At 42.7% G+C, this 25,356-nt stretch overlaps 1 protein-coding gene across 6 annotated transcripts in view; it reads left to right on the forward strand.

Annotated features, from left to right (window-relative positions):
• The window catches only part of garnl3 (GTPase activating Rap/RanGAP domain like 3), a 77,473-nt gene that overhangs the window by 26,055 nt on the left and 26,062 nt on the right, over positions 1–25,356 (forward strand). For all 6 annotated transcript variants that reach the window (XM_030435244.1, XM_030435239.1, XM_030435243.1 and 3 more), the window contains exons 2-8: positions 2,417–2,486; positions 18,649–18,723; positions 19,595–19,694; positions 21,622–21,740; positions 23,138–23,202; positions 24,316–24,379; positions 24,553–24,579. In XM_030435244.1, coding sequence (XP_030291104.1) covers positions 2,417–2,486; positions 18,649–18,723; positions 19,595–19,694; positions 21,622–21,740; positions 23,138–23,202; positions 24,316–24,379; positions 24,553–24,579 — 520 coding nt within the window. The remainder of the gene's footprint in view (positions 1–2,416; positions 2,487–18,648; positions 18,724–19,594; positions 19,695–21,621; positions 21,741–23,137; positions 23,203–24,315; positions 24,380–24,552; positions 24,580–25,356) is intronic.

Below are 25,356 nucleotides of genomic sequence, written 5' to 3' on the forward strand. Positions count from 1 at the left end.
TCTGTTGTTTGGTTTTAGAGACGAACAAGAATTCCTACCGGGGGCGAACAAGCTCACGGTGTACAGGATCTCTTTTTGTTGCTTTGATGCCTCATTCTTCCTGTACTTGAAATCTGAATGTCATCTCCGCTGCGTTGGACTCCCAGAGCTCTGTTGACAGGTACACGTTCCTCATCAGACTCCCGGCACTTCGCACTCTCGGCTCGTTCCACCTCTTTAATAGGTGTCGGAACAGCTTTTTCTTCTGACAGAAACCACCTTGTGTACAAAATGGCCTCTTAGTTCACCTCGAATCTTGCACGTGTTAAAATATAACTCATCTTGAAGGTGAAAAAAACTCAAATTGGACATCAAACATTATCTTCTCTTTTGGGAATTGTACAGAAATGTGTAAATATCTATGTGTCAAGAAGCCTTAACTCAAAAACCTTTACGAATGCAGCTTCACCAGGAGAAATAGTGATTTTCATTAGGAAGGTGGGTGGGGTCATATCAATTTATCAACCCCCTCCTATGTACAATGTACCCTTTTCATGACCCCCTCCCAGTCGAAAGGTGAAGGGTAACAAAGATACAATCTGTATAGTGAGAAGAAAAAGTGGGAGCAGATAAAGGTAACGGCTGTGATGGAGTACATGTTGCAATGGTGCTCCAGCAGACCCCACCCAGTCAGTCGCTAGTATGTAAAGGAAAGGGAGTCTGGAGGACGTGAGTGGGTAAGGAAACCATGATGGATACATCCTGTAGTGCAGACGCACTTTAAAATGCGTCCTTTAAGCTTGAGTGTGCATTATGTATTAACAGCCCCACTCTGCCTTCATCTGCTCTGCAGAGAGAGAGAAATCTGACCAGAGAGGGAAGAGTCAGGGGGAGATATAAGAGGAGTGGGGGATGTGGTACAGAGAGAGACGGAGGAAGAAAAAAGCGCGCAGGTCAAATCACCACTCAGGCAATCATACAGATACATGCAAACAGAAGATATAGACTATATACCTCCTACTATGTGCACACACACGGTTTACCACTCGCTGCCATATAATTTGCAGATCCATGGAGCCAGACAGCCATGTAGTGGCAATAAAGTCTGGGTAAAGTGTAGGTGGAAGAAAAAAATGGAAAAAAAACATTTTAGATGTGGGTAAAAAAGGAGGGCAGCAAAAAAATATGTGTGTGTCGGGACGGACTGTCCCTCGTGCATCATAGTGGCACATTTGCAATTTTTTTGCACAAACTCTGCTATTTCATCAGCATGCTAAAATATTAGAGCAGAGATGTCTTCGGAAGATAGCATGCTAACCAGCTAGCCCTGGCCCGTCCTGTCTTGTAGTACCACTTTGTGCCACAAGAGGCGGATAGTGTAGCGGTCCATAGATTCAGCCAGGAGATTAGCTCTTTTAGCTATTAGTGTAATAGATGAACCAAATAAACTAACAAAACGTCAAGGAGACACAGTTACATCCATCTTCTTTACCAAACACAAAAACACAGCTTTCTCTGAATTCATATATTGAACTAAGCAGAGCTTCATCGTGACCTCGTCCTCAAACACACTTCATTTAAACTCAATATAAATGAAATAAAACTCAACGAAACAGTAAGGATAGCTTGTCGGAAGAGCAGCAATTCTACATCGTCGTCTGGATTCAGTTGAGTTGTTTGGAGTTAGAAGTTAAAATGACATAGCCTGAAGGAATACGCTTATCCACTTTCATGCTGAGAGAAAAATAGCTCAGCGTAGGACTGGAAACAGGGAAAATGACCAGGTTAGCTGTGCCGGGGAACATCTGACTCTAATCTAAAGATCACAAATGAACGCGATCCTTAAACCTACATGTTGTTTGTTTAATCTGTACATGTGGGGACTATTTCTGAGCCCTATCTGTGTTTCATATATATATGATGCTGCAGTCCGCTGAGTGGCTTTCAGGGCATCATGAGCTTCTATATGAATCCAAAAAATGTAAAAAAAAAAATCAAGCTGTTCTTCATTTTGAGAGAACACGGTTGTCGCTGTGTCAGTTTTTCATACTTGTATCTGACGTGTGTCTGTGTGTGTATGTTTCCACGTATTAGCAATTGTATCTACTCCCTGTGTGCATTTAACTGTTTGAGCAGCAGTCAGCTCTCCCAGCCAGTCTCCATCCATCACTCAGGCTTAATTTAATCAGGACCCGTGTCTCAATAAGGACTGGGCTGGCTGGTCACCGTGCCACCGGCAAAGACGCCAGACATGAGGAAGAGACAGAAAGCAAAAGGGAAGGGGAGAGAGAAGGAGAGAACGTAGGGCCAACAAAAAGTGGAAGACAAAGTGAGATTAAAAAAGGGCTGGAGAAAAAGCAGATGCTGCAATTTTATGTCTGTGTTGTGTGATGGAGGACAGACAGGCCGTGTGTCTGACCATGCGTTTGTGTTGCAGCTCTGCCTCGGAGGACTTGGGCTGCAGGCGTGGAGACTTCAGCAGGAAACACTATGGTTCGGTCGAGCTGGTGAGTCCCATCCACAGTGCACTCGTCTCTCTGTGCGACTGTCTCCTCATCCTCTTTCTCCTGCACCTCCTCATTGATTCTTCTCCTCATGATCTCCCCTCCCTCTCTGCCTCTCCCTGTTATTACCTTCCCCTCTTTTCTGTTGGCATGGATGGACAACAGAGGGGGACTGATGAGTCATGACGTACTGGGTGTGGTCCAGCGATGCGCTTTGCCAGCGTGGATCACAGTGGGTTCTCCACTCACAGTGATGTAGGACTCTGCCGCCTCCTAACTTCATTTGTTTTGTTTTGACGCTGCCGGTGTAAAGCTGCAGCGCAGTGTGTGTCTTTGTGGTTGATTAGGAAGCTGTTGAGTCATTGTTGCTTCAGGGGGGGAGTGTGTGTATGCGTGTGTGCGAGAGTGAGTCCCTCCTCTGCTGAGCTGAGCCTGTACATCCTGATAGCCCAAAGGGACAGGAAGTCCAAGGGTTTTGCACTGCGATCATACTTCCTACCAGGGACATATTGTGGGTTTGTCCACGAGTGCTGTGCACCACGTGTGCAACTGATTAGTGTTGAGGAGAAACCACATGCTGCCTATCAGGGCGACCAGACTGACACGATGCACAAATGCTGCTGTGTGGGGGTGTGCATGTGAGAGAAAAGAGAGGGAGCAGAATCCAAACACTGTGGTGAGTGTGAGCCAGGATGAGGTCATTGATAGCCTCGATATACAAAGTCTGCCCGTCACACAGCGGCGTGTGAAGATCTTGTCAGTGGTGTCCTCTCATCTTCATCACCTCTGCTACATTTCGTGTTAGATTTTTTATGGTGCACGAACTACTTTGTTTCTGCAATCCATTTAGATGGATTAATACTGGATATTAAAGGATAGATTAAGACATGAATTAATTCATTATCTACTCACCCCCATGCAGATGGAACGTCGGGTGAAGTTTCGTAGTCCACAAAACATTTGCGGAGGCTCACAGCAAAACAGATATGCAGCATTCTGTCAAACAACTGAAGTAGATGGGGACTTGTTTTAACTCAAAATGGCACCTTACAGTAATCCAAGTCCCCAAAAGCCCAGAAATAACAAAGGGATTTAAAAAGACGTTATTTATGCACTTTTTAAGGCCAAAATCATCGCTGTAGCTGCTAAGCTAAAAGTGTTAGCGTGCATCATGAACAAAGGCAGGTGTAGCGTGATCTTGGCAGGCTACATGCTGGAACTCTTTCTCTAGCTTTACCATATGCTAAGCTAATGGCACACCGACTCTGGCTTCATAATTTAGCGTGATGACGGTACTAGCTATCTTTTCAGCTAACTTTCGGCAAGAGAGAGGATATAAGTGATCCCCAAACTATTACGTTAAGAATTTTGGTCAAACTTACTGTTTAGGTCAAGGACTGGCATGTCAAGGACTGTCATGTTAAACACTTTGTTATTCATCTATGGGGACATGTTGCACCAATTTTAAGGTGCTGTGACCAAAATGGGTGTTGTCAAAATGTGAAACTAGCATTCTGTAAAATGGACTTTCACTGTTCAAATCTACAGACCAGAACCACGAACATCTTCTTATACAAGCTCTTACTTTGCCTTTGTGGGTACTTGAGGGGAACTGGTACATCCTCCTTGGTGTCAGAAAGTTTGTCTCTGGGCCACATTATAAGTGGATAATGGAAAAATGAATGGCAGGAGTTGATAAACCCAGGATGATCAGGTACAGAAACAACCTCAGGGAGGATAAGCACATGATGCCGAGCTCGCATTTTGGCAATTATCTTTGGTCCTTGACTCTGCAGTGAAATTAAGTCTTTTGTTTTTCTGTGGGAAAAGAAATAAATTGCTTGTGTGAACATACAAGGGGAAAGTGTTTTTGTCGACAGTGGAGCTCACACTGTTTGAGGCTGTATGTCTCCAGGGGAGGCTTGTTCAAAGGTCGGGAAAGAGTCGGTGGAAATTCAGGTCCTGATGCCTTTTAGCCAGCAAGCAGCTCTTCGTGTTGACGCAGTATTGAATCTGGTGGTCTGTGTCCGTCCAATGTAAAGTAGGCAAGATGTCTGCACCTTACACGTCTATGTAGAGCACAGAAGCCATGAAAATAGGAAGGTGTGACTTTACAGCATGTTTACTGCATGTTTAAAAAAGCGTTATGGCCGATATACCAGGCAGGGTATTACTATTTTTAAAAAAGACTGCATAGGTACTTAATGTATCGAAGCTCTTACAAGTCTTTATTGTCTTTCATATGATTTCTTGTGATTTTCTTTTTCTTTTTATCATAATTAATTCAGAATCAGCCATTCTGATAGAAAACCAAACCCTTACCTCCCCGCTGAACCAAATACACTTTCCTCTACCATTTAAGACTGCTCTAACCTGTTGATAAAGTGCCTATTCTGAAATTAAACCCACTCCGCTCAGCCGTCCAGATGAATCATAGAGTGAGTGCCATAGCCAGGATTTTATTTAAAATTATTGAATCATTCACTTTTTTTTCTCTCTCATTTTCCAAAATGAAATGAACTGTCGTACTGGTCTAATGTTGCAAATCCTTCTCCACACTACTAGAGTCTCATTCTGGTTGATAAATACTATCTCCCTTCATTATATTTTAATTTCATTTCATACTTTATGCCTGAAATTTGAAAAGCTTAAACTGGCAATCGACAAGCTTTCTGCTTCAACGTAACATTATAAAGTAAATGCAGACAATATGACCACTTGGAAACGCGAGCGGGAAATAGTTGTCTGTTTTCCCCTTAAAACATTTAATTAAACTAACGACCAACAGCCGTCAGAGTTCCCCCCCATTTTTAATGGATGTGAAGAACAGACAAATTCCCTGAAATATTACAAAAGACATGCTTCATACGTAACAGTGGCACTAAGGTCTTCATATTTACAGTCAATCACTTTTCATTTTCTCCCAAAGCAAGCGAGTTTCCCTGTCTAATGTTTCACTAATGTGACTTTTACACTGATGGATATAATAGCGTTTAAACCTAGAGATTATTGTGACACCTGTTGGCTTTGCAACATGTTCCTGCATGAATGGTCCAGAAATCCTTACATTCCCTTTTTACTTTTCTCCCAGAATGATTTGACTCTTCATTTGTGAAAATATAATGAAACAATTAATTATTTTGACTTTGTATCCTTTTGACTGTTTGAGTTATCACAGTGGGGTATATGTCAAAGTTTAGTGAGTATTCTGTTTATTTTTGTTGTGTCGTAACCATTTCTTGACTCCACACGTCATACATCCGAGATCAGATGTTTCCGAAAGCAGGATGGTGTGACAATTTGCTCCATCGTACTGTGCTGTGGGGTCTTTTTGACCCAAGAGAACAACAGAAGACATTAAATCCAATAAAACACCCACAATTCAATCAAAATGTTTCAAATTCATTTTAATCACGAAGAGCATAGTATCGAACAACCCCCGTTATTGACTGAATCCACCCCAGGACAGCACGAGGGTCAAGTAATATTCCATCACACTTTTCATTCAAAAATCTGTGTTTTGGTCAGGTTAACTTAAAAAGTATCTCTTGTTGTACCTATAAAGTACATTTACAGGGATCACAGGAAACTCATTATTATTACAACTGCAAATCACTTCACCCGTTTGTCTTGTATCGTTTCTTCAGCGTGAGCTTGACTCCGGTATCTTCCAAGGGTTCGAAGAGACCATGTTTTCAAACGTCTGAACACAAGTGGTAGATAGTGATTCAAAGCAGGGTCTCCCTAATAAGAGAGAGCAGCATAAGCAGAGCCGTGACTCATCCTCAGTGTTTGTTTTATTTTTGGCATCACTGAAACGGCGGCGGCGGTGGCAGCAGTGGCCAACAGAGCCTCCACAGACAGACACCACTGTAGCAACATGATTCACCCCAGTCCGCACACAGACACAGCAAGTGCTTTGACATTAGAGATGTATAGGATCCGGTTACATCTCAGCCTACCTATGGCGAGTCTCAAGTAGAGAGTCTGATGTGAGTGCTTTTGATAAGGGAACTTAAAGTTGTAGGAATCCGAGAAACTTTTAATATGCAAAGTTTCTTTTAGATATATGGCCTAGTGGCTGTTGCTCGGTAGGCAGAGTGGGTCGTCCAGTAATCTGAAGGTCGCTGGTTCATTTCCCTGACCCCCCTGGCTGCATGAAGTATCCTTGAGCAGGATGCTGTACCCTACATTGCTTCAGATGAGCAGGTTGGTACCTTGCATGGCAACGTCTGCCATCAGTGTGTGAGTGTGTGTGCTCAAAGAGCTTAACAAGTGTCAGTAAACTTGGAAAGGCAGCATAGAAATGCAAGTCCAGTCCTAACCAAGTCAGTTTATGTGCAAAGAATTGCTAAAAAAAAATTGCTAATTTGCACTTGATGATGGCGCTAAAAGTTTTTACAATCCAGCCTTCAGGGGCCGTGACTTTTTGTACTATATTTAATGGCAATCAATTAAATTGTCGAGAAAAAAGTAATTAAATACCACAACAGTGAACGTAATCGTGGCACTAGAGGAACAGTCAGAGGATCTTCAAACTAATTTGGATTCAATGTCTGGGAAGCATGAATCCATCCGATAAGCGTAGAGATATTTTACTAGAGCCGTGCTGATAACCAGCATGGCCAAAATACTGAGGTACAACTTTAACTTTGTACCGAGTGGAATTTAAATGTTCTTGCCTATTCGCTAAACTGGAACATGTTGAATCATAAGATTGTTGTGAATAGAAGAGAAAGTGTCTGTGCCAGAAGGAGTCACTATAGGAAACAAAAACGTGCACAGACACTGACCACGTCATGACCAGTAGTGCTCATTGGAGCCAAAGACCAGTCCTAATGTGGCAAAATGTGATTTCATGTCCTGGGTGAGTTTAGGGGTGAGGTGAAATGAGATTAGGTAAAATTGATAGATTAATTGGTTAGGGGTTAGGCTGTGCATGAATGGGGTGTGTGTGTGTGTGTGTGTGTGTGTGTGTGTGTGTGTGTGTGTGTGTGTGTGTGCGTGTGTGTGTGCGTGTGTGTGTGTGTGTGTGTGTGTGTGTGTGGCTGCCTTTAAAAGTGCTTGAGGGCTCTTTGTTACTCGGGAGAAAGTAAGAAACAAAGTAGGAAGTTTAATTCAGTAAATACACTGAGGAATAAGGAAAATCGATACCCCACTGCTGTTGCTGTACACGTAGTCTAGGCTGATGGGCCGTATTAAAGCCCCAAGTCACTCCAGTCAACACACGTGAGGTTCCTTCTAACCTCCGTGCCAGAAACGCACATTCATCCACACAAATGAGCAAACAAATACTCCACGATGGCCTCTGCATTCATGGATAGAGACAAAACACAGAAACAAAGGCAACTCCCACGCTGTCTTGTCAGTTCATTCAGCGACAACACCGCGGTCCACTTTTCACAGGCCTAATTGTGTGTTGTGCACCAAAGCTAACAACAATTATAGCGTTTCATCCTGACACAGCCGCGTGCAGAACGCTGCGGTTTATTTCCAGTGAAGTGACTCGTCTTTATGAGGCTCGGAGACAAAGGCGTTGATGGATAAGCAGGAGGCGGAGGCTGGTTTGTCTCCTTGCTGCGTGGTATACGACACAGGAAAACCAAAAAAAAAGGGGGGTAATGAGGATACAATCCTACAGACACACCGTCTCATGTGTGTGGGCATGTGCGTTTGTCTCGGCTGTGTGCTGTTTGGTTTACTGTAGTCCACGTCAATGAACTTGACTGAGACTTAGCCTGTGTGTGTGTGTACAAACGAGTGTGTCTCTGTATGTGTGTGTGTTGAGAGGTTAGCTGTCAGTCTTGCACAGCGACTGGTGAGCAGAAGGCTCCGCTCTCACCTGCCTACCAGTGTTACTGTCGCTGCCTCAGAGGCTTTCGACTGCACTGTCACATTGAATTCATTCTCACTCTCAGCGTGTGCACATCTCACTGTTTGACTGCGTCTGTTTGTGTACTTTTTGACGTTCAAGCGAGACATGGCTACTTTTGCTGAACAGTGGCCATTGCAACCACAAGAGGCCATTATAAGATACTAATACAGCGTATTTTTTATTTTTTTGTGTTAAGGCCATTAGAATGTTTTTTCTGTGCTATCATATAGAGTGGCTAACTATGTAGCAGCAGCAAACTTGGTTAACTGGATTTATTCAGCTGGTCCCAATAATCAATACTTCCATGCTTTTGATGGCTGATACCAATAACATAACTGATCATTTCACATTTCTGTCATTAACAACAAAGTTCCTCACCTGTGATTTATGCTTTCCTGTGTGTAACAAAGACTAACGGGCTGGCTATATTGAACGCATAATGCGGAGCAGCTGCTGCAACACCACGCCACCACTGTAATCAATAAAACTGGCTACACCAGGAAGGGTATGTGCCTATGAGATGCTCTCTACACGCATAAAAGCTGCTGCCCCCAAAATCTACCTACTTTATCAGTGTAGACGCTGCACTTGTCAAGTGAATGAAAGCAGTTTGGCCTTTGTATCATCGTCTCTATTTATGGGCTATAATGTCATTAAGGTCAAATGGCCGATATCATAACCTTGTGCTTGGCCTGGTATATATCACGCACCCCTAACTTTCTCATCCATGTCTAAAGTTTGCTCAGTAAGCTGTAGCATACCCATTGTGTTGAGAAGATGATTGTTTTTATGCTTCTGACAGTGATTGAGTTAGTCGAATATTTTGGAGGTAAAATAGTTGACTCATTCATGGAACTAGATGTACATTTTCAGCTTATTATTATATAAGTTGTGGCCATTTGAGTTACCAATTATGATATATAGACAATAAATTAGTCACTCACAAGATCATTGAGTTATTTTGATAATCAATTAAAATGCCAAATAAGTGATATAAGTTGCTTATTCTGGATTGTTGGTCGGACAATAAAAGCAATTTAGGTATGTCAGCTTGAGCTTTGGGAGATTGTGAAGAACATATTTTACTCTTTTGCCACACGTCGTAGACCAAACGATAAATAGACCAGTGGAGAAATTGATTGTTGGATTAATCGATAAGGAAAATAATCAGTAATTGCAGCCCCACAAGTGAACCCATGCTTAAATGTTGGCAACTGTGCTCTCTAATGATTTCTACCTGCAGGTCTCAACACTTACATATTTAGCTTCTTGTGTCTGCGACTTTCACACCCTCCCAGAAACTGCAGAGCAAATTAGCTCACAAGTTGCTTCTCTAAGGGCTGACTTGAAGATGTCTTGCGGATTCTTTCTGAGAGGCTGCCTAGGCTGAGCCCCGAGTATGTCATTGGTTTCTATACTTGGAGGAAGTTAAGTTTTTCTGGAGCTCAGTTGCCTGCTTGACACTTTAATGAAGCTGCAGGGGCCAGTTTTGAGTTAAATCTGGAATGGTGGAGACCAGAAGCTGCTGTAGCTCCTATAAAATGTCCCTTTCTTTTCTCCTGTTTCTCCTCTTCATGCCGTCTCGTAAACATGTTTCACAATGTCATCCAGTGATCCAAAAGAAAGCAAAGCATGTTCAGTTCTTGAATATGATTTTATATACTTGAAAATAATTGATTTTTAAAAGAGGCTCCTCAAAATGCTTGATTGGAGCATCAAACACCTCCTATAAAAGTAATTTAAGACACCCTCTAGTCTATGTTATAATCGCTCCTTATCAAAAACATCCCAAGATTAAACTCTCCAGCTGTCTCCTGCTCTTGTCTCTCCATCTGTCCCGCCTCCTCCCATTTTCTCTGATACATAACTAATCGTCTATTAAAGGAGCTGATGCATGGTGCTCTGCTGCTCTACGCTCTGTGATCCCAGGATTCACTGCAGCATCTGCCCACTCTTGAGGGCGCTTAGAGCTGCCGCACCCAACCAGCGTGACTCCTTGGTGGGTGGGTGGCCCGATGCCTTCGGTCCTAGTCATTAGATTAGTCATCTGCAGTGTTGCTGATGTATAAATGGGCAGATATTGATGCGGTGCTGTTGTTAGCGTGGCTGGATTTGTCCTAGCCGCAGGCAGCGTTAATGCTAATCAGGTGCAGTCGATGGCTACATGGCAAACAGCCACGTTCCAGACGTTGTTTGTCTTTGATTTACGTTTTCACCTGTGATTTTTTTTTTCCCCCTCGCAGGTAGTTGGTTGTTAATTCATGTCTACAGCAACATCATGCATTATGCATTGTTATTAGTATTGCAGAAGACTTCCACTACATCAGAATGTGTCAGATTCTATTATATAAATCATATTTATCTCACTAATACAAATATTAATGTGGCATGTTTTTACACTCAAGTCATTCTCAAGTACTTAAAAGATGAGTCTGGTCATATTCTTTGTTTTACTTGTCAGTGAATTCCACAAAAAGACCAGAACCAACAATGAAAAGATCCCACTGTGAGGAAGAGTCTGTGTATCCAAAGCCTGACAAAGCCTGTTGCCCTGTGTTAAAGAGCTCCATTGTTGTAAAAAATCAAATAAGATATTAAAAACACAATGGACGTCTGTGGCACAGATGAATCAGACTTAACAGTCAATATTTGTTAATGGGGTCAGTTCTTTGTTGGTTTGGGTCTTTTCTTAAGATCATCACCCCTTGTTTTGGGGCGTGGGGTGTCATAACTCCATCCATGAAAGAAAGACAGACTACATTTTGTATTTGTTTACCACAGTCAGTGATTTCAGTTGCCACATTCCACTTCCTTCTCTAAATGCAGCAGCTGTAGTATTTTTACTTCGGACTGTCTGAGTCACTGGATGACCTTTGTAACACACGGAGACATTCGTGTCCATGCACCCCTCAGATTCTCTTTACTTGCAGTGCAACCTTTAATAATATAACTCTGCTGAACTCATGTTCCAACCTTTTACCACATAACCTTAGACAACCAGACACACACACACACACACACACACACACACACACACACACACATAATTCACATTCCGTCTGGCTTCACTGTGTCCTAAGCCCCGGCCGCCCAAGAGATGCTCACTGTTGGAGGCAGTTGCCGATACTGATATGCAAAATTCTATATATTGGATAATCAACGCACCTTTAAGGCAATGTTTCTTCAAATGTGGTTATCAGACACTTGTGTCAAAGGTAAGATAGATAGATAGATAGATAGATAGATAGATAGATAGATAGATAGATAGATAGATAGATAGATAGATAGATAGACAAAAAACTTAACTGTATAAAATGACAGTAAACCTTCATGGAAATTTGATTATTATAAATTATTTTCAGATTCTACTGCCTAGCTACTGTTGCTTTGTCTATGAAGCACCACATAAGACGGATTAAGCTCACTGGTTTCATACAAAAGTAAACAAAAGCAGGCCTATCATTTCTGCCTGACGACTTTGGATTGACTGAAATGACAATTGGCAATTAATTAGACAATTAATCAGCTGTAGCCAGCGAGCAGTTTGGTTGAAACCCCCTCCCCCTGTTGACATATAACTGTAACTGCAAAAAATGTAGCTTCATCAGTCGGTGGTCCGTGTTCTTGTGTTACAGTGTGAAGCTACAGTGTCAGCTCTGGCACTAAAGACCTTCCTATTCAAAATGCTTCAAGTGGTTTGTCTCCTCACTTATACAACATGATTGGACAATCACTGTTCCTGGGCAGTGTTCAGCAAACGGTCTACTGTGCTTTAAAATAAGAGAACCCGCATAATTGATATTCATCTGAATGTGTGAAGAAAAAGACCTCAGGATGCGTATTTTTTGGAATGCTTTTATCAGAGGCTTCTCCGTTTAATCTTTCGCCATTCGTTGTCTTTATCCCTCACTTTTTCTCTGCCTCCTTTCTCCGTCTTCCGCCTGCATCTCCTCTCTAATTTTTCCCCATCTCTTTTTTTTCTCATTAGTCACTCTAATGTCTATCTTCTCTCTGACTGTGCACCTGCCTCTCTTCACCCCCCATCTCCCCCCTCACCCACCCACTGCCACTTCCTCTCCCGCTCTGCCGCCTACGCCTCCGCGTTCTACTGGAGGATTGTGAGCGTGCATGAACAGGACCACTGATGAGATCAATTATCTATCAGCAGTCACAAAAGTATTGATTTAATTCCCCAACTACACACACACACACACACACACACACACACACACACACACATACATCTCTCTCTCTCTGCAGTGCAGCGCTCCTTTTGTCCCGTGGGCCTTGGGGAAATCAGAGGCTCTCTGCGTACGCCGAGAGCTCGATTGTGTTTGTAAAATGTTCGAGTCATGCCCTAAAATGGGAGCTGTTTAAGTGTGTGTTCGAGAGAGCGCGTGTGTGTGTGCGTGCATCCTTACTCCGTTTATAAAGCTCGAAAGCCCCGGCCCCTTTCCCATGGGGTTACGCATCGTGGAGACGGCTATTATTCTTTTATCATTCGGCTTTTTGTTGTCATTACACATCGCTCTTTGCCTCCCGTCCCCAGTGGCCTCATCCCTCATTCTGTCCCCCTCTCTCTCTATACGTTTGATGCCCATTCTCTTTTCTTTCCCCGGCCCTATCCCTCCACCACTGCTCCCCGGCAGTGGTGAGGTGTTTTATGGGTTGTTTGTTAAAGCGTAGAAGCATAGCGGACTCCCCTTTTGTCCCCTGTTTCCTCCTCCCTGCCTCCCCCCCCAGCCCTGGGGGAATCGGTGGAGTGCAGCTTTTTCCGTCTTTGCCACTCTTCTTGTTGCATGATTTAGAAGCAGTGGCAGTGTGATGCACGCACGTGTGTGTGTGTGTGTGTGTGTTTGTGTGTGTGTGTGTGCACGCACAGACGCACACACACACGGACTCCCCAGAGCGCTTAATCACTCCTTTCTTCTGCTATTTTTCAATCTTTCATCCAAAAACAGCGGAGAGCCTATTCGCACACAGCGGCACAAACACTTACCTAAACGCACATTTAATACAGAATGTCACACATTTTCTTTTCTCACACACACACGCACACACCAGGGAGGCGGTGCATTGCTCTGGGAGTCTGAACACTGCATTGGTTTCCCCTCCATTATCCCGCGATTGGACAGTTAATGTTGCAGGAGGCGAGAGAAATGGAGGGAGATAGAGGCCTATAGCTCCGACATTCACTTTCCATTTTTTCTGCACACGCGAACAGAGCGTAGCAGCAGAAACGCCCGTTCTCACACACACACACGTGCAAACACTGGCACATACCACCACACCAGGAAATATGCAGTAAATACATTTGTTTTCAGGCCCCATTAATATGCATATGAAAGGGGAAAAGGCCTCTCCTAAGACACAGCCAATTATTGCACAGCAACCTCTCTGCCGTTTATCAGAGCCTCACACCTGCAGTAAACATGCCTGGCTGCGTTGTGTTATCTCATTATATACAATATATAGCAAGGGAAGAAAATGCAGCCAGTGCTTTACTTGTGTGCACCTTAGGGCTGGAGGGAATCAGTGTTATACTAATGTAAATATATATTCTTTCATCTGATCAATGTTCTTTCTATCGCGGTATTGTCGGTAGTTGCTGTGTTCAGTGTTTGACAACCGGAGCATGAGACTTTAGGCGCACACACTTGCTTGCCTCGCCTTGCTGTCCCTCTCTCCTCTCTGTTTTCACTCTCACGGCAACATTATCTGCTTTCTTCGTCAGCAGAGTGTTTTATAAAGTCACCCCCAAAAGCACAACAGTCATAACAGCAGGTGAGCCGCTAGTGGAGGAAGCTCATTGTTAACTGTGCAGCCGATCACACCCGACATGCATCGCAACAACCAGGCGCGCTGACAAGTTTGTGCAAAACAACATAAGCAGGACTACATTGAATAGGAGGCGTTGTTGGACGGGTACCACATTTAAGTATAAAATGCTAAAATGGGTCGCCAAGTGTACTTAGGCGGCCTGCTCTAGTTAAGTGTAAAGTAAAGTAACTAGTCACTACTAAATAAATGTGCAGAATGTGGAGGTATAAAGTAGCAAAAACTAGAATGACTCAAGTAAAGTAAATTAAATCAACAACAAATGCATATCTGTTTTCGATTTATCATATCGGAATCAGCTTTTAAAAAACACATCGGTCGACCCCTAGCCACAGAGTTGCAGAATTTCATTAGAGAGCTTTCTAATCTCCCTGCTACTGCGGTAGGTGACTGCATATCAGATTTAATTTAGCACGAACAATAAAGTCAGTGTGACAGTTATTAATGATTTCACTCTTAATGTCAAAGCTCTGGTGTTTTACCCCCGCTTGCACACGGGAATGTTTTTGAAAAGGACTTAAACCCTCCCTTTTCTCTTCACATGATAAGTGCCCTCGCAGCACTCTCCCTCATCATTGTATAGTTTGACATGATCTAATGAGCTGCTGTGAAGTGCAGGCCACACCGCCCACTCTGCAAACTGATAAACACTGCTTAGTTTTTGCACAGGTTGTGCCATCCACGCAGATATTTGTTTGCTCTTTTGCATGGACCGCGACAGAGGAAGAAAACTCCAAACTTATCAGAGGCAGTTGGTACATTTACATGCACCGTGGTTCCCCTGGTTATTCATATCCCCGTACGCATGATCAGAGAATCCAGTTCACTGATCGTGTGCCTGCAGGTGTCCCTTTGATTCCTGAACATTTCAGCTGCTCATTTCTGTACCAAGTGAGCTGCCTCAACAGCTGATAATGAGCGCAGTTTGCCAGAGTTAGATTCGTAATCTCATCACTGGCTTTAGAAAATAGAAAATGAGAATGAATACAATTTACTGTATGATTGCCACTATCAAAGTTTAAATGTTCCCTTTGTTATATTATATCATAGTGTAATATTCAATAGTCAAGATGAATTTAATTGCCGTTACACAATTTGAGATGTGCAACGACCATGATGGGTTCTCTGGGGATGTTCATTCCCAAGAGCTTAAAGCGGTTCACCTGTTCCACCTCAGCTCCACTGTTGTAGACAGGGTGGGGTGTCTGCTTTTTTGAGATAACCTGATGAAGGTCTGAGTACTGAAACGTTGTCATTAAGAGTAATTGCAAGTGAAGTGGACATCGGCAGTGGGTTTTTTCTTACTGATTTTGTCCTCCTTTTTTCTAAAATCAACAATGTGCTCCTTGATTTTGCTGCCGTTGAGCAGTAGATTGTTCTCCGGATGATAATGATCACTGTCATTACTTTCCATCCATCGGATTTTCTGTTTCACTGACAAAGATAGAGAATGGTCAGGTAACTGCATAAGGTGTCGACATGCTGAAGTATCCTGGTTTTTATTGGAACACATAATCCAGGTTGCTTAAGTCTGATCTGACCGTTAACGGGATACTTGCATACATACACATTGGTGAAGGCTCCAATATTTATAGTATTGGTCTATGCCTGCTCTCTCCTGTCCTGCTTCAAAACTGCAACACTATCACTTAGTGTCACTTAGAAGTCACTTCCTAAACACAAACTGCGAGAAAATTGGTGTTTCAGCCTCTGAATTATGAGGATTTCCAGTTTTCACTGTTTTATATCATTGTAATTTGAATACCACTGGGTTTTTGAACAATTGCCTGGAAAAAATTAGACCGTAAAATACCACCTAGGACGAGGCCCAAGAAAACAATCTGCAAATTAATCGATACTGACAATAATCAGTCCTGGTTTCATTGTGTCTGTCTGTACTTCCTGGAGGTCAGTTGCACTAAGAGGTACATTTAGCAGTTTTCCGTATTCAGTCCTACTCTCCCAGGAACTTCCTTTTCATCCTCTTCTTGTTTGGCTCCTTCGGACGATTTCAGGCCATCTGGACATATCACAGTGTGTGCAGGGATATACAAAGCAATGCCAGCACCGTTTTTTTTTTTTTTTAAATGTACACGTCTGGAGAGCAGAGACCTCTATCGGCGAGGGGAGCGGAAAAAAAAAGAGCACGACAGTCGAGGCGGTCAAAGAGCAGAGGGCAAAGACAGAGGGAAGAGAGGCAGGAGGAGACAGAGTAACAAGGGAGGAGAGACTCTCCGTTGCCTGGCAACAAAACATCATTCGGTGCGATGGTGTTGGGGGGATGAAAGGGAAAATGGGATGTGACGAGGAATAGATTGAAGGGGGTTTTGTAGATATTTGCAGGGGTTACAAGAAGATGGCAAATCGCTCAGCTGAGTGTCAGCTGATAGCAGCAGCACTGACCGACGAAACACTCGACTCATTACAAGTGATGAGATCAGTATCAGAAGTAATTAACTGCATTTAGAAAACACAGGAACATCTTGATTTGAATTATTTTCCTTTCTTTAATGTGTCTGTTTTCTACAAAAAAGCTTTCATACATCTCAAATCAAGCCAGGTTCAGGTAAAAAAAACAAACTGTATTGGTTCAATTGTTATAGGTTTAATATCATGTGAAATCTAGACCTGCAGCCAACTCACACATGCACAAACACCTGGTGAATTATAAATTCAAAAGCCCCCTCTCATTTCTGGCCCATCAAATACAGCAGAACTGATCATGCACTTTTAAGCTTGACACGCTGTAGGTCCTTCTCCGGTCCTGTCCGCCAGAGACTGTGGTTCATGTTGTTCGTCGTCAAGCCTAATTTGTTTTTAATTGATGTACCGTAAGTAAGTTAACAAATGATATAATCTATGTTATGAGACCAAACTAAGTTGTTTGAACCCAAAGTGTGATCTTTTCCTAAGTCATTTTGGAGGCTAGTCCTAACCAAGTAGTTTTTGTGTCAAGAATATTGTTTCTAACTTGAATGTAAAGTGATTATATAAGTCTAACTGGATGTTGCATATTGCGTATTATTGGAAAATTTGACCAGGAGACTTTCTGCTTACAATAAGGACACAAGAGGAGTAGATGGATAGTTACAGACCTAGCTGCCATCTTCGATGCATTGGGACTGAGAACTTGTTGAAATATAAGAAACTAAGACGATTACTTAGCATAACATAGGCTTATTTGCCTTTTACCAAGAGTTAAATGATGAAAACTTAAGTCCATCATCTCAACCAGGAAACGATAAGCTTATGCTAGCTTGGGTCTGCCAAAACGCCAACAATATCCACCTTCCAACAAATCAATAAACACAAAATGTGTTGGTTGTGTTGCCATGTTAAAACACCTATTTTTCCCCTATAAGCCAGCAACTGTATGCGTCTCCATAGTTATTTTCATGATATCAAAGCTGTCCGTTTCCTACTACTGTTTTCCAGAAAGATTAAATGTTTTCACAAAAGGTAGACAGAAAAGTTTTAGGAACAATAGAACAACTCTGCATCCATCCAGATCACCAGGAGGCTGGAATCACTGGCACAGCAATGCTAACATCAACATCAGACCATGCTAACAGTGACAACATGCTCATGTTTAGCCCGTTAAATGTTTTAACAGGTTAGCATGATAATATTTGGATTAAATGATTTTGATCTGATGATGATGAAGAGCGTCTGAACTCCTTTTTTCCCTTGAACAAAATGGCGGTTGACCTCTGATACTAGCATGGCTATAAATTGACTTTTTCTCACGAGGTATACGCAGGGGTCTTTATATCAGTGAATCACAGAGAAACATATGACATGCTGAGGTTACAAACTGGCTTAGCCACCTCCTAAATCTCATTCAGCTCTTTGAAAGTAAGCCAGAAAATGTGCACTTTCCCCCCCAAAAAAGTAAAATCAAGTTATAGGCTATGTGAGCCGACTCACACAGGATTCAGTCTGCTCTCCTCCCCTGGCCTCTCTTGTTTCTCTCTCTCTTCCTCTATCATTATCTGTCCCATTTCGCTCTCATATTGTCTCCTCTTCAATGCTGAAGTGGAGAGGTGAGTCAGCAAGAGACAGATAATTGGGCCGATAAGTAGGGGGTGGTAGATGCAAGAATTACAAAAAAGTAGAGCATTAAAACTGTTTTGGTTTTTTTTAACCAGCGAAGGGAGTTTGAGGAATCATTGCAAAGACTTGAGTGATTAGGTGAAGTGTTGGTAATCTACACAGGAGAAGACAGTCGTGAAGACAGATATGTTTTTAGGCCCATTATAGTCGGACTCATGCGGCTGTTATCACATGGAGGTGATGCATCGGCCACGGTTCCTCTTTTTGTCGCTGGTGATAGCCACCTCTAATGTATTTAGGACCTGCTTATTACTGTCTGCCACAAGTCATGGTTTGTCAGGTGTCTAATTTTAAATGTCTCTCTGTCTCTCTCTCTTTGTCTCTCCGTCTCCCTCTCAGCTAATTTCCAGTGACGCAGATGGGGCCATTCAGAGGGCAGGACGCTTCAGGGTGGAGAACGGCTCGTCAGATGAGGTACATACAACAAAACACACCGCGCCCATCTACTTACCCTCTATGTTGCCCTCACTGACCTCAGTCAATGGACAATAAATCAGAAATGACGGTTATGTCTGAGGCCATAGCTTTATTCAGTATATCTGTATACTGAATAACACGAGCTACCCTGGTGTTGTTTTCATGACACATTATTAAATGATGCCTAATTTCCTGTAACTAAATTGTGCGACTGTGGATTTCTTTGTGAAAGTGCAGTGACTTCCGTATAAAAATAGTTGCAATACATTAGTAATAGTAGAAACACAGAAAACTGAGAGACTTTCAGATGTATTTTATATCAATGATTAATGCAGCAACCCAGTTCATATATATGAAGCGAAGAAATAATTCATCACATACTGACATCTCTCTGTCTTATATCCTGAGAGTCATATTACGAGATCAGAGAAACGTATCGACTCTTTCCTCAAACACTTTCAATCCTCAGTCTATCGAACTGACCACTTGTTTTAATGACAGCAGCTACAGTGTGAGTCCGTTGTGGGCCCGTCTTAATGCGACTCACTCCCTTGCTTTTGTCTCTAATCTTGGTATGATTTAGGTTGTCATGTTATATAAGACACATCTTAAACCCTCCATTTTTTATTGAGAATACTTTCTCCAGGATAATGTCCATCGTGATACCACAATAAAAGCATAAAGCCAGACTGTAACTGACCGTGTCCAGGCTCTGGCTGTACCTGATTCCCTGCCCGGTATTATCATCAGTACTGCTGCATAGTGTAACAGTTTTCTGCAGAGAAGACCGCTGCGACTCAAGCTGTGACCATCATGATGACAACGTGGCGTGTGTGTGTGTGTGTTTTTGTGTGTATGTGATAAACAGACCTCGGACTACACTCCGGGAACCTGGAGGAGAACCGATGTCCATCTGGAGAATCCAGAGTACCACACCAGATGGTTCTTTAAATACTTCCTGGGAAAAGGTCAGTGCTGCTCTGCTGTGCTCTGTTGTACACACACACACAAACGCGCGCTCACACACACACACACACACACACACACACACACACACTAAACACACACAATGTTCGATAGAAGGAGAAAGGGTAAGGCAGAGCCAATGTGCTGGCTCTCTTAGATGCTGCAGAAATAAAACATCCTCAGAATTTCCTCCCTGGTCCACAGGACGCTTCTTATCTTATGAAGTCAGCCTCATCCTCATGCTGCACCACTCTTCAGCGAAGGCCAGAACTTGTTAGCATCCAGCCATATCCCCACTGAGAGACTCAGTGACACTATAATCCTATACACCACCCAGGGAGGATGCCCACTGAGGACATCCAGCCTCACCACCAAAAGATAAGACAATTAAGATCAGACTGTTCGCCTCCACAATTGAGCCCAGTGTTGTGCTGCACGCCAGCAGGATACATTCACAAGAGCAGTCATGGAGATTGTTAAGAAAAAAAAATCCTCTTTGTTCACCTTTCTGACCCTCATCATCTCGCCCATCCTCATTAACACACTGGCGGTGTAGACGGCCCAGCGAGTCGTGCAACAAAAGATTATTGTCCTGGTTTCTTTACTGCAGCTCGAATCAGGAAGGAATGCCTTCAGCTGAAAGGTTGAGATAAAGGACAGATACAGAGATGGATGCAGATAATTGTGAAGGCGGCGAAAAGTCAGCCTGTGGAAGCAAAGAAGTGCATTTTTCTCCTCTAGACAGAGTCGGATCATGTTATGGTATGGGCAGTTTAAAAAGAGCCACGTCTCCAGCAGGTTGGCTCGACCTCTTTGGACTGCAGCTGAGCCATCTGTGTCTCACAGCCTGAACAGAGCCGACAGCACAACACATTATGAACTTCAGGGCCAATGACTCTAACATTAGCACTTCCTGTTCAAAGAAGCATCCAAATCAATGACTTGGATTATCAATTTCTTCAGAATCAGAATCAGAATCAGAATTTCCTTTATTTGTCCCGCAAACGGGGAAATGTTCTTAATCACAGCAGCCAAAGGACAGTGGTATTGTAATAAACAATAATAACAGTAAAAAAATAAACAATACAATTAAAAAGTAAGAAATAGAAATAGACTCATATACATTGCATATAAACACTGTTTTAAGCACTGTTTTAATTGTAAGCAGTATGGCAGTGTGTTAATAATAATAAATATGGGTATGTGAAATTGTCCAGTTAGTGCAAAAACCAGATACATTTCTTCAAAATAAGGTGAAGAATAGTAAAAAAGTTTGTTTCCCCCTCGCCTCACATCCAGTGCGAAGATAATCCCTGTTGATTAAAACAGGCTTCCGTCTCACACAGAGGAAAGCCGTCTAAGCTAATGAGGATGAAATTGCAATAGTCCTGCAAAGTCGTTCTTTACCTGGAACGTAAAAACACAGCTAGTGCAGAATCAAGAGAGCTCAAAAACCAAACCGAGGAGGAAGGGGGAAATTGTAAAAATAAAGGAAACAATCAAGGAAAAGAAAGCATGAGAGGAGGACAAAAGAGAGGGACAGCGTCGCAGGCAGAGATCCTGCGTCTAATTGGGTTTGGAGGTCTGTTCGGCATTGTTTCTGAGGATGTTGCCCTGTCAACCGAAGAGACAGAGGCATGAATGTGTGACTCTGCTGGTGTCGTCAGGAGATCTTTGTCTGGAAGAGAAAACTGGAGGATTGGGGGGGGGATAAGTGAAAGGGAGGCAGAAAATAATGAAAGAAAGGATCGGAAGGAGGACAAAACAGGCAGAGGAAGACAGGCCAAGACACAGAGGGGATGAAAGGGATGGTTAGCAATGATGATGATGGCAAATATGAGGAAAAAGAGCCTTCTACCTTAGGCAAACTACAATGTTCATTATGATGTCCACACAATCTTATCCGTATATTATCTCTGTCTCCCTCAGTCCATCAGAACTATGTGGGTACGGACGCAGAGAAGAATCCCTTCTACCTGTCAGTCGTCCTCTCAGACCAGAACAACCAGCGGGTTCCTCAGTACAGAGCCATCCTCTGGAGGAAGACGGTGAGTTCAACACCATCGCTCCTCACAACAGTGGTCGAAGAAGTGAAGAACTGTTTTAAGTGTTTCCATGTGGTATTGCTGTCGGTGTTAGCAACATGGCTACCGCTAGCAGGCGTAAGAATCCCAGTTCAACCTAGAAAACTCAAATCTCAGTGCTATGAAAAGGCAGACTATAACAGCCGGTCCTGTGAATATGCACAGTGTAGAGTTCCCACAGTTATCCGGGGTTAGCGACTGGGGAAAAGCATGCCTCTTCCTGTTTTTAGTTCTCTTCCGTAATTCAGCCTTCATTATTCATCAGAAAAATCTAGCCCGGTGGCAGACTGAATCTGAATCGGTATTAACTTCAGAATGATAACTTAGAGCAAAAAGATGTTTATTGCGTTATTGAGTCAAAGTGGAGAAATATTGCATTTAAAATTCTCCTCAAAGGTTCCCTCCGGTGTTTTGAACCTCCAGTAAAACCACAAAGCAGTTTATTTAATGCCAGGAAACACAGAAGTGCCCTAAAAAAGGAAAGAAAGAGATGACTAGCGAGTAAACATGGGTGTGATCAATGTATGATTTAAAAAAAACAGCTTTGCAACTGTTTTATGAGGTAGAAAGTGCATTCAGCACTCAAGACCTCAAGGATACACACAATGAATTTTACGGAGGACGTAACTTCTGTTTGTTTACAAGAACGGTCCACAGAGCGCCTTTTAAATAAAGTTTTATCAGCTCAAAGTATTTAAGCCGCAAAAGTACCGGCTCCTGCAGATGAATAGCGGCTGTGACTGATCAGTATCATATATTACACTGTGATACTCTTAATTGTGATGCATCATTGTGTACATAATCTTAGGTCGCACCTTTTCTGGGATCTAAATATGAGAGGGCACAAACTGGCACCTTGAGGGCCTTTCGCTAATATACCTTTGAGTCACGGCTTGCGTAGGTGTGTGAGTGTGTGTGTGCGTGAGATGCATGTGTCATTGTTGTGTGTTTGTAGTGTGGTGACTCAGCTTCATGACCAAGATAGCTTGGATCTAATTTTGGTCTCCAGCCTCATCTGGAACCTGATTAGGGCGGTGCACCTCCGCTGCCTGATCACATTGATTTATCCTGTTCCTCTGAGACCCTAACTGGTACAGGATGTTGTTGTCGTCGAGCAGAACAACTTTGTTTGTCTTGAACTGCTCTGGTTTAATTCGTTTCTCCGTAATTATTCTAGGACTGATTGAAAAATATGCTGTGTGCTGTGAATTTAGTTCAGGCAATTCTGAGTTTGCAGGATATTCTTTTGGAAAAGACCAACGGGTTGGACGAAAGTGACTCCTCTGAGAGATCTACTGAAGCCCATTGTGCTTCCAGAGTTTCTGATCTCTGATCTGTGTCATTTTTTTTTGTTCGCTCAGGGCACTCTGAAGATCAGCCTCCCCTACAGCCCGACCAAAACACTATCAGTCAAGTCCATCCTCAGGTGAGAAGCGCAGCCTTGAGCTCTGAGTCGACACAGTCCATTCACTCTTTACAATACAGTTTAAAGAATCAATATTGTTGGCTATCTCGTGCTGCTGAGGAGAGGTGCCAGATGTGACTGACACCAAATAGTCCAATGAGAGCCTCAAAGTTCTTATGTCAAGGCACAGGAGGTACACTCCTTCTATAAAAACGACACAGTTACTCAATGAAACATTACTCCCCTATATGGAGATGTCAAAGAAATTGTATTCTCTTTAAAAGTCTCCAGTACAGAATGATACTGGTCTCAGGGTTTTTTTTAGGATATAAAAAATGTATTCCATCAAATCCATTTCCAGTTATCATAGATTTTGTCTCTTACATTGTAGAAAATTATGGAATATGTCTATTTAAAAAATAGTCTAAGAGACCTTTTTTTTTTTTGTCCAACAGTAAGAAAGACAAAAAAAGCAGCCAATCCTCACATTTAAAAAAGCTGACACTGGAGAATGTAGAGCATTTTTATACTCTAAGAATGTAATCACATATCAAGATATCAGCTGATAATGAATCTGTTTATCTAATTTATTAATTGACTGATAGTTTCTGCCTCAGTCATTTTTGATTGCCTGCTCTTGTCATGTCAGTTTCAATCATACTAATTGGCGGAGAGGTGTGAGGAATGAATTTTAACTTTACAGTGGGGGAAAACAGCCAAAAATAGTAGAAGAGTGACCATGTTTCTCAGAAATCTGCTAAATCTGGCAACGCTGCTCTCACAGTTTGTCCAATATTTACATCATAATCTCGCATTTATGGAAGAACACTTGTATTTTATCTTCCTGTTAGATTTCCCCGTAGCAGATTTCGTCAGTGACAAGTAACAGGATGTAAAAAGAGGCTTGAAACAGGAGATAAAAAATTCCTCAGGCTGAGCAGTGTCACCACTCAAACTCTGAATGAGAACAAATGGAACAAGTGGGATGAGAAATTCCCCGTATCAAGTCTCCTGCTCATTTTTCTGTGTAACACTTTGGGCTATTTGTCTTCCATCGATCCTAAACACCCCCATTCTCTGTTTCTCATTTCTACTTCCCTCCACTCCTCCTTTACCTCCTCTCCTCACCCCCAGTGCAATGAACATGGACAGGTTTGAGAAAGGCCCCAGGGAGATCCTCAACCCGGAGATTCAGAAGGTGAGAGTAGCACCCTTAGCATCTGCCAGCTCTTAATGAAATGTAGCCCCTCGGTCCGTTTCATACCGGGTCTGATCAGCAGCATCTGAACTGTATTATATCCTCGGGCTGTGTCATCTCTACCTGGAGTGCTGGACAGTGTGAATGATAATTGTTATGTCCTCTTTCCTCAGGATCTGCTGGTGTTGGAGGAACAGGAGGTAGGGGCTGAAACTGCTTTCCAATACAGTTTAAGCTTAGATGTTGATTGGTTTTATAGCAAACAGAGCATTTGTTTTCAAGGTTGGAGACCACTTTCTTTAAGCCCTTTTGTTCGGTTTCTTTTTCTTTCTTCCCCGTACACACATTATAACATACCCTTTTGTTTATTTCCTTTATCTGGTTAAGTCGCTGGCATACTGTTGAAAAACAATCCCTGCTATTGTCTTATATCTCGCAGGGAAAGGAGTTTAAATTATTTGCATTATATCATGTTGTTTATTTTCTCTCTGTGTATCTATGTTCTTCTTTCTTAAGGATGGTGACGCTGATAATTCACACTTTTAAATGCCTTTTGTGTGTCTTTCTTCTCACATTTTACATCATTCTCTATGTACATGTCTGAAGGCCTTCACACACTAGGGATGTGACAAATAATTGACACAAAAATGCAAAATACTCACCTGCAAAATGTGTCGCTCCGAAGCTATTTGCACCGACGGGACGCGCGCTCCAATGTGGGAATTTGCAGCAAAGGTACATTATCACATTGAAATGATACATACCGCCGACCTGGCAGGATGGAGGATCCCGCGGGTCTCTGCGCTCACACTGCAGCACTGACCGGCTCGCTGACACGCAGAGAAAGGTCGCTTTCACTGGGTTGACCTGAGCTGTCTATCCCGGGGCTCCAGTTCGGTCCGGTCCGCTCAGATGTATTTATAGATTAAAACACCAAAGTTACAAACAATCTAATTGATCAAGGTAGCAGTATTTAA

Source organism: Sparus aurata, chromosome 12 (genome assembly GCF_900880675.1).
Source record: "Sparus aurata chromosome 12, fSpaAur1.1, whole genome shotgun sequence".
Taxonomy (NCBI): Eukaryota; Metazoa; Chordata; class Actinopteri; order Spariformes; family Sparidae; genus Sparus; species Sparus aurata.